Source organism: Myodes glareolus, chromosome 8 (assembly GCF_982192425.1).
Source record: "Myodes glareolus chromosome 8, mMyoGla1.1, whole genome shotgun sequence".
NCBI lineage: Eukaryota > Metazoa > Chordata > Mammalia > Rodentia > Cricetidae > Myodes > Myodes glareolus.
The window spans coordinates 75,533,704-75,550,430 of NC_142033.1; the positions used below are offsets into that span (position 1 = coordinate 75,533,704).

The window sequence follows — 16,727 nt, forward strand, 5'->3', positions numbered from 1 at the left end:
ATGACTGAGGGAGAAAGGGAGCCCTGTCAGTATTGACTGTGAGGCTGGGTCTTACAGTGTAGGTGGGCGATTACTAGGGTTAAGAAGTCAGGAGAAGATGAGATCTGTTCTGTAGCTTCAGTAGATAAAAAAAGGAGGAAATTGTTTGGGGTAGAGGGAGACCAGTTATCTCCAGAGGTAGGTGTCTGGGACTGTGTAGTGTAAGCTGAGAGAGTAATAGCCCAAGTGGCTGTTAGTCGTGGTGGACCTTGACTGTGATGGCCCAGCAGGTCCGTGAAGGACTTTAAGCAGCAAGATAACACAGCTAGATTGACATTTGGAAGCTCACTGGTGTGTAGGCCGGAGATGAGAGAGGAAAAGCCTAGAAGTGTAGAGGTTCCTCCAGTGATCCAGGAGAGAGATGCTGGTAACTATGGTGATGGAGAGAAGGCAGGATTCTCAGAAGTGGGTGGGGGTTGGGGGGAAGAAGGGAGGGATTTGAGGGAACTCCAAATGGGGACAATGTCCAGGCTTCTGGCTTAGGCCAATAGGTAAGGACAGTTCCCTTCATTGAGAGGAAAGCCTTCTGAGATAGGCACCGTGTTTTCATGTGGGTGGCCTTAAGAGTTGTGACATCCTGGGCCTTGGTGAGATTTCCCTGTACAAGCGGTCAGGTGAATTCTCAGAATGCTTTTATCCTGCCTTAATTCCTGTCCATCTTCAGGGTCAACCGGATGCACATCAGTCCCAACAACCGCAATGCCATCCACCCTGGGGACCGCATCCTGGAGATCAATGGGACCCCTGTCCGCACTCTACGTGTAGAAGAGGTACAGTGTGTGTCCAGTGTGTGTTATGGAGAAGGCACACAGAACAGGCTCCTAGAAGACCTGGCTGCGGCCTTTGCCTTTTTCTATGCCAGCCTATCTTAGCGTTGAGCCTGTGACCACTGTACTGACCTTCTGGATCAGCCTAACGTTTCCAGGGCAGTAGAGATGGGTTGAGAGGAGCGAGGTGATAAAATACCAGACAGAGGGCACTGAATGGCCTCTAGTGGCTAAAGGCCACTGCTAACCAAACTGAGCATTGGCTACACTGTGCTTAGACCGTTTGTGGGGACAGTAGGTAGCCTGGGGTAGGACAGGTTGTAGAAACGAACCTTACACTGCTGTTGGCCACAGGTGGAAGATGCGATTAACCAGACAAGCCAGACGCTTCAACTGCTGATCGAGCATGACCCTGTCCCCCAGCGCCTGGACCAGCTGCGGCTAGATACCCGGCTTTCTCCCCACATGCAAAGTACTGGGCACTCTCACACGCTCGGCACCCTGGACACCAAGGAGAACCAGGAGGGGACACTGAGGAGACGTTCCCTGAGGTGCTGCTGCTGCTGCCCTACCTGTCTTGTTTATTGTCTGTCTCTCAGAGGCTATGTTGGCTTTTGGAGGCCAGCAGCCTTAGGGAACCTCGGACCAGGGACAGGATCTGAGACTTGTACAAGTTTTAAAAAAGCATTGCTCTGATCCGTAATCTCAGTACTCAGGAAGCTGAGGCAGGAGGACCACCATGAGATCAAGGTCAGCCTGGACTACAGTGTAAAATGCTGTCTCAAAGAGGACCAGGCTGGGGCTGGGTTCAGACTACTTGCTAAGTAGGCAGGAGAACTTAGATCCTAGGTTCTAAAAAACCATGTGTAGCTGTACCCGCCATAACATGTTCCTGAAACCCCAGCACTGTCGGGAGTGGAGACAGGAGGATTAATGGACTTGCTGGCTGCCAGTTTAGTTCCAGGTTCAGGGAGAGATCTCCCAAGGGAATAAGGTGAAAAGAGAGAGAAACATGTGATGTCCTCCTCTGACCTCTGCATGAGTGCACACACACAGACATATATATACACTCACATATATATACACTCTCCCTCTGACACGTGCACAGGTGTACACACACCAAAACAGAGGATCCAGCTCTATCCATTAAACTCAAGCCAGTTGGGCAGTGGTGGTGCATGCTTTTAATCCCAGCCCTTGGGAGGCAGAGGCAGGCAGATCTATGCGAGTTCAAGGCCAGCCTGGTTTCAGGACAGCCAAGACTACACAAAGAAACTCTGTCTCGAAAAACCAAAAAAACAAATAAATAAAAAACTCAAGCTAGCCAGAAAATTATAATGCCAAAAATCTTTACAATCCAACATGGGAGAATGTGGGGCTCATCTCATATATATATATATGGGATGAAGAAAGAGATGAACAAATTCCAGGCAGTGATGGTGCACACCTTTAATCCCAGCACTCAGGAGGCAGAGGCAGGCGGATCTCTGAGTTCGAGGCCAACCTGGTCTACAGAGTGAGTTCCAGGACAGCCAGGCTACACAAAAACAAAAACCTGTCTTGGGGGAAAAAAAGAGAGAAGAGAGATGAACAAATAGGGAAGGGCAGCATTGTTGGGGTTGTTTCGGTTTGTTTTTTGTTGTTGTTTTAAAATTTTACTTTTATTTTATGTGCATTCATGTGTTGTCTGCATGTATATGCCTGTGTGAAGGTGTCGGATCCCCTGGAACTGGAGTTACAGGCAGTTCTGAGCTGCCATGTTGGTACTGGGAATTGAACCCTGGTCTTCTAGAACAGCCAGTGCTCTTAATCACTGAGCCATCTCTCCAGTGCCCCCCCTTGAGACAAGATCTTTTGTTTGTTTGGTTTGATTGTTTGTTTTCTTTTTTTTTTAAATATTTATTTATTATGTATACAATATTCTGTGTGTGCCTGAAGGCCAGAAGAGGGCACCAGAACTCATTACAGATGGTTGTGAGCCACCATGTGGTTGCTGGGAATTGAACTCAGGACCCTTGGAAGAACAGGCAATGCTCTTAACCTCTGAGCCATCTCTCCAGCCCTGGTTGTTTGTTTTCTTGAGACAGGTTTTCTCTATAGCTTTAGAACCTGTCCTGGAACTAGCTCTTGTAGACCAGGCTGGCCTCGAACTCACAGAGATCTGCCTGCCTCTGCCTCCTGAGAGCTGGGTCAAAAGCACTGCTGTGCTGTCAAACAGAGGTGTTTTAAGACTTGGGACCAAACACCCCCATAGCTAAAGCTGGCAAAGCCTATGGAGGGCAACAGTTATCTTGTGTGTGAGCCCCATGGAGGCGACTTAGAGGACCAGAGTCAGAAGCGCCATGTTCTCAGGCAGAAATATTCATAATGTTCATCTTACATTTTACCCTGTTTCTCCATCTGTGATGGGGTTGCAATAAAGGTGACTGTCTCTTTGGTTCTGTAAGAGTTAAATGTAGCAAAGGAAACAAGGTACAGTTCCAGGTCTGCGCTCCATAAATGTGACATACCATTAGAGTAACTAGGAACCAGATCCTTCTCCACTCCCTGCTCAGATGAGCTGAATCAGTCAGGTCCCTGTCGTCTGGCTTCTGTCAGAAACACGACCGCTCCCCAGATCACCCTGACAGCTGCTTGGCCTTGGCCAGCGTCACTGAGGAGAGGCAAAGCAGCAAGGGCAGAGGGCAGGAAAAGGTGAGGTGTGCAGTGGCTGGAGAGCTGCCCAGAGAAGTCTCGTGCAGGAACAGGCAGCTCCCTTGTGTGTGCTGTAGGCATGGAAAGTGTGAGGCAGCACAGCAAAGGGCAAGGGCAAGAAAGCTGGCAGCACAGGACAGTGTCGGCCCGCGGTGCCAGCCCGCTGTGTCGGCCCTCAGTAAGAAGAACCAGTCACTAGCCATTGCTGTAACTGACTGCTTTTGCAAATGTAAATACGGTGACTTTATTGTCATAAAAAATCATATGTTTATTATCTTAAAATGTAAGCATTATAGGCAGATACAGGTTTATTCAAAATTTGATCTAAAATGCATTTGCCCCTTTTGTAGATGGAGCCTTCCATCACTGTATGGTACCTTGAATCAAGCAGGAATGGATTGCTATCTACAGTGCTGTTATGTCTGGAGTATCATAAGCTAGGAGACTATAGTTAGTCATCTATGTGAAGTTCTTGGTCCGTACACACACATATGCACACGCATGTGCACACACACACACACACAGAGCTACACTTCGCAGTGCTAGGTATGAAATCCAGGATGGCATACATGCAAGGTGGATAATTCACCACTGAGATGTAACTCTAGTCTCCAGATTTCCCATTTTGAACGTATTTTTACTATGATTAATAACGGTCTGCAGCTCCCAAGTATCTGTCTGATATGAGTCCCCTTCCCCCAGGGAACCACCTGAACGACAGACAGCGGAATGACCAGGTACTCCCAACCGTCTCCCTGTTGCAGTGTCTTGCCGAGTCTCTAAAGTCTGCCTTTCCCCATCCTTAGGCGCAGTAACAGCATCTCCAAGTCTCCTGGCCCCAGCTCCCCCAAGGAGCCCCTGCTCCTCAGCCGCGACATCAGCCGCTCCGAATCCCTGCGCTGTTCCAGCAGCTACTCACAGCAGATCTTCCGGCCCTGCGACCTCATCCACGGGGAGGTCCTGGGCAAGGGCTTCTTCGGGCAGGCCATCAAGGTGAGCACAGCCGCTGGGCTCTGCCGCCGCCACCTTCCTTAACCTTTTCTTTGTTTCGTTGTGTGTATGATGTTTGTGTGGGCACATGCAGGTGCTATAGTGCCATGGCACACATAGGGAGGCCAGAGGGCACTGCGGCAGGTCTGTCCTCTCCTTCCACCTTTACCTGTGTTCTGGGGCTGCAGCTCTGGTCGTCAAGCTTATACAGCAAGTTCCTTTGCCTGCTGAGCCACCTCGCTAGGCCTCTTACACTTTTTTCAGAGAGTCCACCTTACAGTGCCACACTGCGACCCTGTAGGACACTCGGTCTTCCTGGCTGTGAGTGATGGTATCCGAAATAGCCTTTCTGTCCCCGCACAGCCACCTCGGGCTCTGGAAACCCAGGTTAGGATCCAGGTCCCTGGCCCTCATATCACCAGTCTGTAAGGGTGTGTCAGGTGCCCACATGTCACAGGGCAGGGCATGCTACCAGGTAAAGACTCCTACCACCCTGGTGAACTGAGGAACTAACCTTTCTCTCTTTCTCTCCTCCTCCTCTGCTGAGAGCTGGGAGGGGGGGTCAGGTAAGCCGAGTATCTCAGCTTTCCAGGTAGCCAGGCTGGAAGGCTCACCTCTGACCCACCCGGCCCCCTGGTGCATGTCTGTGGCACTGACACCCTGCCCCTAGACTGTTTGTCCAGGGGACTCACTCCTGTGCCGGATGAGCAAAACCCCTGCTTGGCTTGGCAGTGTGCTCCCCCGACTCCTTCCCCAGTTTCTTCTTTTTGAGTCCTGGCTTTCCTCTGCGCATGCCTGGCATCTAGGGGAGAAGACATATGTCCTTCCTGAGTCCCCCCTGTCCCCTGCTTTGTCCTCTACACATGATCTCTGAGCAATCTGCTGTGGCTTTAGTATGTCCTCCAAGGAATGGGGGCACACCACAACGATTTCCTTTGCTTTTTTTCTCCCCCCTTTTTCTTTCTTCCCCTGATGCTGGAGGTCAGACCCTGGACCTTGAGCATGCCAGCTAAGTTCTCTGCCACTGAGTGCCTCCCTCGGCCTACAGAACTGTCTCTGGTCTCTGCACTGTTAACACGTGCCCTTCCTGTAGGTGACTCACAAAGCCACAGGCAAAGTGATGGTCATGAAGGAGTTAATTCGTTGTGATGAGGAAACACAGAAGACTTTCCTGACTGAGGTAAGAAATGGGGTTGGACTTTCCATCAGACCTACACTTGTAGCTACTTGAGGGGCTGAAGCAAGAGGCTCCTGCGAACCCCAAACTGGCCAGATGTGGCATCATGAGACCCTGTTCAGAAAGGAAAGTGAGATGTGAGCGTGGGAAGCTTGCTGTCTCTGTTGCAAAAGGGAGAAACTTACAAATATGCTTTTGTTTTTGTTTTTGTTTTCCCCAAAAGAAAGCTTGGCTACCGGACCTAGTGGCCCAGTCCTGTCACTCCAGCTGCCCAGGGTGCTGAGGCAGGAGGATTGGAAGTGCCTGGCTAGCCTGAGCAACATAATGAGGTTGTCTCAAAATAGAAAATATAAGTGGAAAGGGGCTGGAGAGATGGCTCAGCAGTTAAGAGCACTTGTGCACACGGAGGACCTGGGTTATGTTCTCAGCACCCACATGGTGGCTCACAGCCATCCATAACTCCAGTTCCGGGGATCTGAGGCCACACTGACCTTCTCTAGCACCAGGCACACGTGGTACACATACATACATGAAGGCAGAACACTCATACACATAAGTTCTAAATAAATAAGGGTTGGGCTAGGGAGTAACTCAGTAATACAGTGCCAGCAGAACAGACACAAGGCTCTGGGTTCCATTAAGAGACAGAGGAGGAAGGAGGGACAAAGAGCAGGGAGGAGTCGGGAAGAATGAAGAGAAGGAGAGATTTATTTTCAACCACTACTTTATTTCTTTACAGAACTGAAAGTTGATTTTGTCTCACTCTTTCTTTTATTATTATTTCTTTTATGTGTTTGGATGTTTTGTCTGCATGTATATATACACACCAGAAGAGGGCATCGGATCCCATGGGACTAGAGTTATAGACAGTGAGTGGTAGGGATTGAACTGGGGTCCTCTGTATGAGCAGTCAGGCTCTTAAACTCTGAGCCATCTCCCCAGCCCTCAACCATTGTTTTAAAGTGTGAGGGGAGATCCAGGTGTGATAATGCACACTTTTAGCCCAGCATCCTTAAAGGCAGGCAGATCTCTGAGTTCAAGGCCAGCCTTGTCTACATAGTGAGCTCCAAGCCGGTGACAGGCAGATCTCTGTGAGTTCGAGGCCAGCCTGGTCTACAGCATGAGTTCCAGGACAGCCAGAGCAATGCAAAGAAACCCTGTCTCGAAAAACAAAAAAACAAACAAAGAACAATAATAGATAAATAAATGAGAAAGAAAGGAAGGAGGAAAATGACCGAGGGGAATGTCCCTTCTAAATGAGTGCCTCTGTTTGGTGAACACTTACTAAAGATGGTACAAGCCAATGGAAGGATGCTATTCAGGTGGTGGGGGTGATTGAACACATCAGTTAATACGCATGCTGTTATGATCCCCACCAAACACCCTGCAGTGGGACTCCAGGGAACAAATACCCCATCCCATGACCATCTAATTTATACCGCCCCTCCCACCTTAGGTAGCTGCAACTGGGTCCACCAGTGGTCCAGGTCACCACAGGCCTTGGTCTCATTCTTGGACCCTCCTCCCCAGCTCCCCAGAGCACCTCCTAGAAAAGCAAGGCAGTGGGTGGACCCATGAGGCTCTCCCACCTGTGTGATGCTCTGCCCCCTCCCCCACCCCAGGTGAAAGTGATGCGAAGCCTAGACCACCCTAACGTGCTCAAGTTCATTGGCGTTCTGTACAAGGACAAGAAGCTGAATCTGCTGACAGAGTACATAGAGGGGGGCACACTGAAGGACTTTCTGCGCAATGTGGTGAGCCTTGGCGGGTGACCCGAGGGACACCGGTGTCCATTACCCAGGGACCTTGAGGGTCAGAGGGACCTTGCTTTGCCCTCAAAGGAGTATACTGGGAGGGACTAAAAGGTTTCTATGGCACACATGCTGACCCATGGAACCCAGACCATGAGCTGGAGAAGACACCTCTTACGGACATTCTCCTACCCTACAGGACCCGTTCCCCTGGCAACAGAAGGTCAGGTTTGCCAAAGGCATCTCCTCTGGAATGGTGAGTCCCCCCAACAGCCTTGCCCGTGGGTAGAGTGAGGTGCAGGGACCGTAGACTGCTGTGGAAGCCAGATACCCACTGTGTGGGATGCAGCATTCAGCAGCTGTTTATTGAGTTTCTTTCAATGCCAAGGAAATTTTGGCCTTTCAGCCAGCAATCTTATCCTCATAGGATTTCAAATCTCTTTAACAGCAAACAAAGCACGAACAAGGCAGACCATAGCGCAGGGTACCCCGTCCTTGCTGCCAAAGAGCTATTGGGGTACGGAGGGTCCTCGAGTAAGCACAGGACCTCACTGCCTAGAAAATAGGAGAAAGTGGAGGAGGAAGAAACACGTTCTAGATGAATTCTGATGAGTGAGAAGTACATTAAGGTTTCTAGAGACAAAGAGGCCCCAAGTTTTAGTATTGACAGCAGCAAGGACTGGGAAGAGAGAAGCATGAGTGGGGTGGATTATGGGCATGAGTCTAGCAGTCCTCACAGCTGATGAGTCCTGCGGGAATGAGCGCTTCCACAAGGCAGGCACTGTGCGAGGGCCAGCACCCAGGAAGGTTATTCCTCCGGTAACCTTTGTTTCAAGTTGAGGCCTGGAGTAGAAAGGGTCAGGGTCGGGATCCTGGGCTTGTCAGTGACCCCTCCACACCTGAGGTTTTAGCATTGCTCCTCACATGGGGGCTCACACAGTATCAGTCTGGAAGAGGAGGCAGGAGGCTGGAGGCAGTAAGGAGCCATGTGTGTCAGCTACTAAGGATTCTAGACTTATAGATCGTCAGGAAGACCAGAGGGGGGCGGTGTTGTGAACAGAACTGGGCTTTCGCCAAGGTGTTACGGTGGAGTTGAGGAAGCCCTAAGCAGAGAGAATAGGTTAGAGGCCATGGAAACGGTTCAGGTTTGTGTAATTAAGGTAATGGCAGTGGGGAGGCAGGGTGGAGTCAGAATGGAGAGACTGGCTGGCAGTGAGGGAACGGTTGTAAGGCTAGCAGTCGGGTAGCCTCATGGCCCCTAGAATGGTGATACCACCAGGGACAGGATCAGGAGAGCTGCAGTTGTTGCCTGTCAGCAGAATGTCCCAGCATGCCTTGGGCAGGAATTTGGGGGTGGTCACCTAGTTATCCGAAGGGAAGAGGCAGCTAGAGCTCTGGGACGGAAGGGGTATACAGACCATAGCGGTGTGGTCAGCACATGAGCAGATGGCTTTATGCTGGGCATTTGTGGCGCACGCCTTTACTCCTAGCACTCGGGAGGCAGAGGCAGGTGGATTTCTGTGAGTTCAAGGCCAGCCTGGTCTGCAAAGCGAGTTCCAGGTCAGCCAGGGCTATACAGAGAAACCCTGTCTTGAAAAACCTTTAAATAAAAGATAGCTTTGAAAGGGCTGACCATGAGGAGGCTGGAAGGGAAACTAGAACACACAAGGGGTGTCAGGGGGAGCATGGAGAGGAATAGACAGCCTTTGGGGGGGGGCAGGCAGCCAGGGCATGTGGTACAGCTATAGGAAAACCTCTGTGGGCCTGGGAACAGTAAGACAGTCTACAGGGGCTTAGGGAAGGGGGCAGTGCCACCTTCCACACTGGCAGGAGAGAGAGAAAGAAAAAAGTTTCTAAGAGTGACAAGAGAATGTCTAGCAAAACTAGTTTAGAACAATTTGGACAGGAAGAGGGAGGGACTAAAAATCCAGACAGACAGATGGAGTCTCAGGGGAGGTGAGTCAGGAGGCCATTTCTTCCCCATCACAGACAGGAAAGCTCCAAAGGGGCTGAAGCCAGACACTGGAGGAGGAAGGAGCAGTGTGTTTGAGGGCGCTCTCTTTAGGCTGCCTCATTCTAAGTAAAAAGGATGGGGGCTCAGGCCAGAGAGTTGGAGACTGTCGGGAAAACCTGGGCAGGAGCTGGCCGCTCTCTGCTGGTGTTGGGACACAAGCGTGGCTTGGGGGCGGGGATGGGAAGCTGAACAAGCTTCCAGGGACACTGGGGTGACTGGGGTTGAGGGAGAGGAAGCTGGGCAGGCCTGGCCTGGGAGAATAGGCTCGTTGGCCACAGTCCAGAGCCAGGGTCTGTCTGGCTCCATGGCTCCTGCTTCTGTTGCAGGCGTATTTGCACTCCATGTGCATCATCCACCGGGATCTGAACTCACACAACTGCCTCATCAAGTTGGTACGTCCCCATTCCTGCCCGAGCTGTGGACACACCACCTAGGGGCTTCTGTGTCAGGTTTTCTGCTGCTTCCAACCCCCATCTTCTGGAAGCTCTCTGATGTGTGCATACGTGCAGGAACAATCACACAATCTCTCTCTCTCACACACACACACACACACACACACACACACACACACGGTAGCGGTCCTTGAAATCATTTTATTAGAAAGGATCAGCTTGCTTGTCTGGCAGACAAAAGGCCCTGGGCTCAACCCCTTACGCTAATTTAGTATGTCAGAGGTTTGGTGGGGATAGGGTTGTATTTCTTGTCTGTGTGTGTGTAGAGCTCTAGCCTACTACCGGGTCTTGCCTTGTAACAGGCCCCTAAAACAGTTGCTAATCCCATTTTACAGCACTGACATCCTGAGGCTAAAGTGGCCAGTTTGAGGCCAGCATTCCTCCCTCAGCCCTCAGTTAGTTGTTCCAATGTTGTATCTCCTGCTGAGTTCCCTCTGAACCAACATAAAATAATCTTAACCCTTTTTTCACACCTACTCCACAGCTCTCCCTGGTCCTTTGCCTGACCTTTTCTCTTAACCTATTCTGGCAACCACAAGTCATTTTTAAGAACAAAACAAAATCCTGACCTGCCTGAGTGCACTCTGAAGGCTCCCAGAATGCCACCTGTTTGGGGCGCCTCCCTCTTTAGCCTGGAATCTGCTGTGGCCAGATATCAGACTTCCAAGAAAAAAAAAAAAACCACAAAGGCCCAACTACTCCCTCTCTGTAGAGCTTTCCGTGTGACTGTCTTTTGCTATGTAGCCACTCCCCTTGTCAGTGGCCTTGCTGGCCTATGCCCACACCCCAGGGACAGGCCAGAGAATGTTCTCCCAAGTTCTGACCTGGCCCTTGTTTGGTCAGGACAAGACTGTGGTGGTAGCAGACTTCGGGCTGTCACGTCTTATAGTGGAAGAGAGGAAAAGGCCCCCAGTAGAGAAGGCCACCTCCAAGAAACGCACCTTACGAAAGAGTGACCGCAAGAAGCGCTACACTGTGGTGGGAAACCCCTACTGGATGGCCCCTGAGATGCTGAATGGTGAGTTCTGGCAGGAAAAGAGCCCAAGAGAAGACAGGAGCCATGTCTTAAATTGAGTGCCATAAGGACAGACACTCAATAGGGGATGGATTTTTTTAAGCCTTGGCCAAACCAGACCTAATAAATTCCTTCTTTCCAAACTCAGCTGTGGCAGCATGCCATCGTGGGCATCGGGTGAAACCTGGCTAGCTTTTGTCTCCAAAGGGTAGCTAAGGGTTCGGGTCATTTGGTGCTCTAGCGTCAGCCTCCCCTCTCCAGACCAAGAACTGAAGTGTGGTGCCCCCTGGTGGATGCTGGCCTGCATTCTTGAAAAATACTGGGGTTGCCAGACTTCTAAAACTGTTGGAAACAGCCTTTCAGTGGCTCACAGCCAGAGCCTGGATGAACCTGACCCTGGGTGCAGTTCTTTCTGCCATACAGCTGCATCCTGAGTAATGTGTGTTACAGCCCCCAGGCAGGCCACCCGGGACCGTAAAGGTAATTTCCAAGCGATGTCCATCTTGGGATGCCCATCTTGGGATGCCTTTACGGTGTTCTAGCCCTAGTTCTTGGGTGTGGCTTGGCTTGACCCAGTGCAGAGCAGGTAAGAGACCTGACCTTAAGCCTGTTTTCCTCTCTTCCCCAAGGCAAGAGCTACGACGAGACGGTGGATGTCTTCTCTTTTGGGATCGTTCTCTGTGAGGTGAGCCCCAGCTCGGAGGCCCTGCCTGCCTCGGATCTGAGCTCTTCTCCGGAAGTGAACAGTTTGCCACAAAATCAGCAGTTAGGCTGCACCATAGCTCAGTATCTCTCCAAGCACTTGGTCAAGCAGTCACATTAGACAGCTTTTGTGACTCCTACAAAGTTTTGAGTGGGAGAGAGGGTCAAACAATGGTGAAAAAAATGAAAGTTTCTTACCCAGTCACTTCCTTCAGGAGGTAGCGATAGAATAGCTGTCATTACAGAAAACCAAGCTGTTGCTAACGTACTTCAGACATTAATCAGACCCAGCCCCTCACCCTGTAGAGCCTTGCCCAGGTAGAGGACATAGCTCCAAAGGGACATGGTGGGGTAAAAGGAAGCTTCTAGCTTTCGGGTACTAGTTACCAAATTTCTTCTGCTGCAGGGAGGCTTCTAACCCCCCCTCATTAACAGACTCCTAGTGAATGGGATTAGCAAGATGAAGAGAGGTGGGGGCACGAGGCTGCCCTCTAGCGTAGGTTTTCACTACTTCTCCTGCCATCGTCTGCGGCCTCTGTAGACCCTCCTGACCAACTGTCTTCTCACCTGCAGATCATCGGGCAGGTGTACGCTGATCCTGACTGCCTGCCCCGCACACTGGACTTTGGCCTCAATGTAAAGCTTTTCTGGGAGAAGTTTGTCCCAACAGACTGCCCCCCAGCCTTCTTCCCCCTGGCTGCTATCTGCTGCAAACTGGAGCCTGAGAGCAGGTTGGTGTCTCATCCTTCCTCCCAACGCACAGCCCCAAGGTCCCAAGATGCTCGCTTTAGTGATCCCACGCCCTTCCCTGCACAAGCAGTGGCAGAAACCTTGAGCTCGAGGGTAAACTACTAACCGCTGAAGCCACATTAGGGGAAAGTGAGCCGGACAAGATGGAGTCAGAGACATGAGAAGCTTTTTAAAAAGAAAATCTGGGTATGCATGTGGGTCCATGATAGACTGTTTGTCTGGAATGAGTGGGGCCACGGGTTCAGTTCTCAGCTCTGGGGTGGAAGAGGAAACTACAGGGACTGGTGGTATGAGTGAGGCTAGCGAGGACTTGCCTGCTGTGCCCAGTCCTGGGTGCCACTCACACATACCTTAAAAAACACAAAAATGATTAATTTTATATCATGTGACTCTTATCTTTAAAAAAAAGGCACTTATACTTGTTAAAATAAGGGCTGGGGACGGCGATCAGTTAGTACTGTACTTGGTCAGAATGCATGAAGCCTTAGCTGTGATCCCTAGCAATGTTTTCCAAGCATGGTGGGAAACGCTTGGGAGGGGGATCAGAAGTTCAAGGCCAGCTGGGCATGGTGGGATATACTTGAATATCAGCACTCAGTCCCAGCAGCAGGCAGACCTCTGTGAGTTCAAGGCCAGCCTGGTCCAGGACAGATAGAGCTACAGTGAGGTGCTGTCTAAAGGGGGAGGGAGCCAGGATATCACCCTGTACAGCACTTGACTAGAATGTCCAGGGCCCTGGGTTCTATCCCCAGCACCACATAGGCAGGTGCACACCTAACACACGTGAAGAGGAGGTACCTAGGGAAGGCCCATGAGACCTGTACATAAAGCATCTAACTGAATAATAAAAACAGGCATAGAAGCTGCCTAAGTTACTTTTCAGTTGCCATGACAAAACACCATGACCAAGGCAACTTAGAAAAGAAAGCATTAAGTTGGGTTTTTGCTTATGGTGTCAAGAGTCCATTGTCATCGTGGAGGGGATTATGGCAGCAGGCAGGTAGACAAGTATGGCACTAGAGCATTATCTGATCCACAAGCAGGGTCTGGCTTGGGCTTGTGAAACCTCAAATCCCTGTGACACACCACCTGCCCCAACAAGGCCACACGTCCTAATCCTTCCAGAACCGTTCATCAGACATGAGCCTGTGTGAGCTCACTGTCACCACACAGGAGCCAAAGATGCAGCTTGGTGATAGAGCTCTTGCCTAATGCAGGACAGGGCTTGGGTCCTCCCATCCCTGACACATGTTCTTTTTGGGGACCTCACAATCTTTCTGTTTGCAGATTTGTTTTTGAGAACGTGTCTCATGTAGCCCAGGCTGACTCAAATTAGATATATAATTTATATATATGCTCCATGCTAGGGCGATAGGTATGCACCATCATGCCCCCTTAATATGCTGAGAATTGAACGCAGGGCTTTGTGGATGGTGGGTAAGCACCATACCAGCTGGACCACATCACCAGCACCGAAATGTTCGTTTAGTAAGTGCAAAAGTCCAATCTAACCTTTGATTGTTGCCTCTACTCAGAAAGACATGAAAGGGCTTCTTTTCCCTGTGAATGTTTTTGTGCTAGGCCAGGACCTCTAGCCTGGCTAGACTTCTCATAGCGTTACCTTTTATATCTACAGCGACAGGTTAAAGGGCTCATAGAACCAGCAAACAGCTGAGAGCCAGCCCTGTGTCCTCCCCTCCATGCTCACAGGCTCCCTCTCTTGTCATCCCTTTTCTTTGTAGACCGGCATTCTCAAAGCTGGAGGACTCCTTTGAGGCACTGTCTCTGTACTTGGGAGAGCTAGCCATCCCACTGCCTGCAGAGCTGGAAGAACTGGACCACACCGTGAGCATGGAGTACGGCCTGACCCGGGACTCACCACCCTAACCCTGGTCCATCCCCCTGCAGGGGGACATTCCACAGCCAGCATTGCCCCCTCTGCGCCCTGTCCTTGCTAGGAGCAGGACTGTCTAGGCTTCCTGTGGATTGACGGCTTGCTTAGAAGCAGAATAAGCCATCCCTACTACCTCCCCAGGAGGCATGCAGGTGCAGGGAAACAGTTCTCCACAGGTGTTGGGGCCTGGTTACTGTCTGTAAATCCAACACTCGCCTGAAAGCTGTGAAGAAGATAAAGAGAGCCTGGATTCTAGACCATTCTGTTACTAGGGACTACCTGGGACCTTTGCGGCAGTGAGATTCTGGGAGGCTGTAGCTTTACACTAATCAACGTGGCCTGGGCCTGCTGGGCTCTGGAGTCTGGTCCAGCAAGGTGCAGGACTTCAAGCAGTAGTGTGAGTGACAACTGAGAGCCTTCAAAGCATGCCAAATGGCAGCAGTGATTCCTCCTCCACTCCAGGCCCTGCCCTCTGGAGCAGGTTCTCAAGAGTCTCTTAGTATGTGACGAAACCCACAGGATCCAGAAAAAGGACTGGTTCTGCTCACCGGCCCAGGGACCACATCAGTGTGTGGGAGTTTCCACTTCAACGTCCTGTCTCAACAAGCAGCCACTCACAAAAGCACCAAAGAAGCTGGGGCTGGAGAGAAGGAGGTCCTGCCCTTTAAAAAGCCCCATATCCTGGCTGGTGGGCTCAGTCTTACGCTAGATGGGTTCTGGAGGCCAGTGTGGCCTGACTCAGACTTTGGGTCTAAGCAGGGAAAGGGGAGTCCCGTCAATTTCTTGGCATCCTTCTGGCAGCTACTGCACATCTCTAGCATGTCCGCTCCAGGCAGCGACTTGGGACAGGAACTGGTGACTGTTGAGTCCCAAAGCTGAGATACAAAGAGAGTTCCCTGAGCTGGGCCCTCTTGATTCTACCTCCCTTGTTGTGGGTCCAGCTCTTGCTTCCTGAGCCACACTCCAGGGCCACGGGCGTTGGAAACCCTCAGGGCACCTTCCACCCCTGGCTGCCAGGTGTCCAGGGACTCTCCAGCTCACTGAGGTTTGCCATCTCCTAAGTGCGAGCTCACACCATATTTGACAAATTGGGAGTGGGTGGGTTTGGTTATAAATACAATGTGTGGTGGGTTGTACTGGTAAGGGGATCGGGAGAGAGGTTGCTGTTATTAATTTTTCTCTATTGGGTGACATGTGAAATACTGTACATAGACAAGATGAACTGTGGGGTGGGAAGTCATCTTTGGTCACTTTACTTACTGTGTGGACTGTCCTTGTGTGTGGAGTTTGCAAACTTGCTGTAGGGGAGTCCTGAACTCCCAGCATGGTTCAGCATCCTGCAACTGGTTACGCTTGAGCTGTCCCCAGCAAGTGTGGGAGTGGTGGGCCTGAGCCGGGCCGTGAAGCAGACTAAATAAATTAAGCAGTTAACATAGCGATGGCGCTGAGAGTGGAAAAGTAACTCAGGGCCTGAGTACTTAAGTAAGTAAGTACTTAAGTAAGTATGGAGGAGTTGGAAACAGTAATCAGTTAAAAGCAATTACTGTTCTTGCAGAAGACCAAGGTTTGGTTCCCAGCACCCACGTTTTGGCTAACAATCATCTATAACTCCAGTTTTGAAGGCACTCAGCACCTCTTCTCACATCCGTGAGCTCCTGCACAAATGTAGTGCACATATATATTCCCAGGTACATATATACATACCAAATTTTGTTTAAAATTTTTTAAAGAAACATTCGTCTGCCCACCTCCAGGTGGGCACATAAGTGCTCACATCAGGGAATTCTCAGTCTCAAGTCGAATTCCCTCTCCTGGACAGCAAACCTTCAGAGGTCATGCACATCCACTTGAGGCAGCCCTCTCCATGGAGCAGGTCAATGACCTCATTTTAGTCCCACCACAGAGCTATTAGGCCTGGCTCTGAGCTGACCCAGTCCTCAGGGACCTTCTGCTTCCAGGCTTCTACACCAGAAAATGGAGCAAATAATGCTACTGTTTGCAAGGTCCTGGGCACAAACACAAACCTACAACTTCCACCTGGTTTGACAGTATGCTTACACATCTGCACTTGAGATACTGAGGCCGGAGAATCCCCATGAATTAAAGGCCAGTCTAGCCTACCTAGTGAGTGTCAGGCCAACTAGGGCAACAGTCAGATTTTTTTCTATAAACTTAATTTTGCCTAAGTATTATGTAGCAGAATATGGGCAGAATCTAGTCCCTAGTAAATACTGATGATCTAAGGTTCCCGTTGCTGAGAACAGCAATGGCTGAACATGGGCAAGGTCACCCTGGTCTGATACCCAGAACTTGACCTGTTGCTGAGGTCCACTGCTGAAACTTGAAGAAATACCCCACACACTACCCAGCCGCCCCACCCCAGAAACCTCCCTCCTAACCTGCAGAAACCACCTTCAGCCCCGGGTAGCTATTTGATCATGGTGGCCTTGACAGTCAGTGCAGGGGCTGCCGTTTGTAGCAG

At 50.6% G+C, this 16,727-nt stretch overlaps 1 protein-coding gene across 3 annotated transcripts in view; it reads left to right on the forward strand.

The window, feature by feature from the left end:
• Limk2 (LIM domain kinase 2) overlaps positions 1-15,681 on the forward strand; it is a 67,385-nt gene extending 51,704 nt beyond the window's left edge. For all 3 annotated transcript variants that reach the window (XM_048449996.3, XM_048449999.3, XM_048449997.3), the window contains 11 exons: positions 704-809; positions 1,161-1,357; positions 4,307-4,493; positions 5,584-5,670; positions 7,290-7,421; positions 7,618-7,674; positions 9,759-9,824; positions 10,728-10,902; positions 11,529-11,584; positions 12,175-12,332; positions 14,094-15,681. In XM_048449996.3, coding sequence (XP_048305953.1) covers positions 704-809; positions 1,161-1,357; positions 4,307-4,493; positions 5,584-5,670; positions 7,290-7,421; positions 7,618-7,674; positions 9,759-9,824; positions 10,728-10,902; positions 11,529-11,584; positions 12,175-12,332; positions 14,094-14,238 — 1,366 coding nt within the window. In that variant the 3' untranslated portion in view covers positions 14,239-15,681. The remainder of the gene's footprint in view (positions 1-703; positions 810-1,160; positions 1,358-4,306; positions 4,494-5,583; positions 5,671-7,289; positions 7,422-7,617; positions 7,675-9,758; positions 9,825-10,727; positions 10,903-11,528; positions 11,585-12,174; positions 12,333-14,093) is intronic.
• Positions 15,682-16,727: the final 1,046 nt, after the last annotated feature.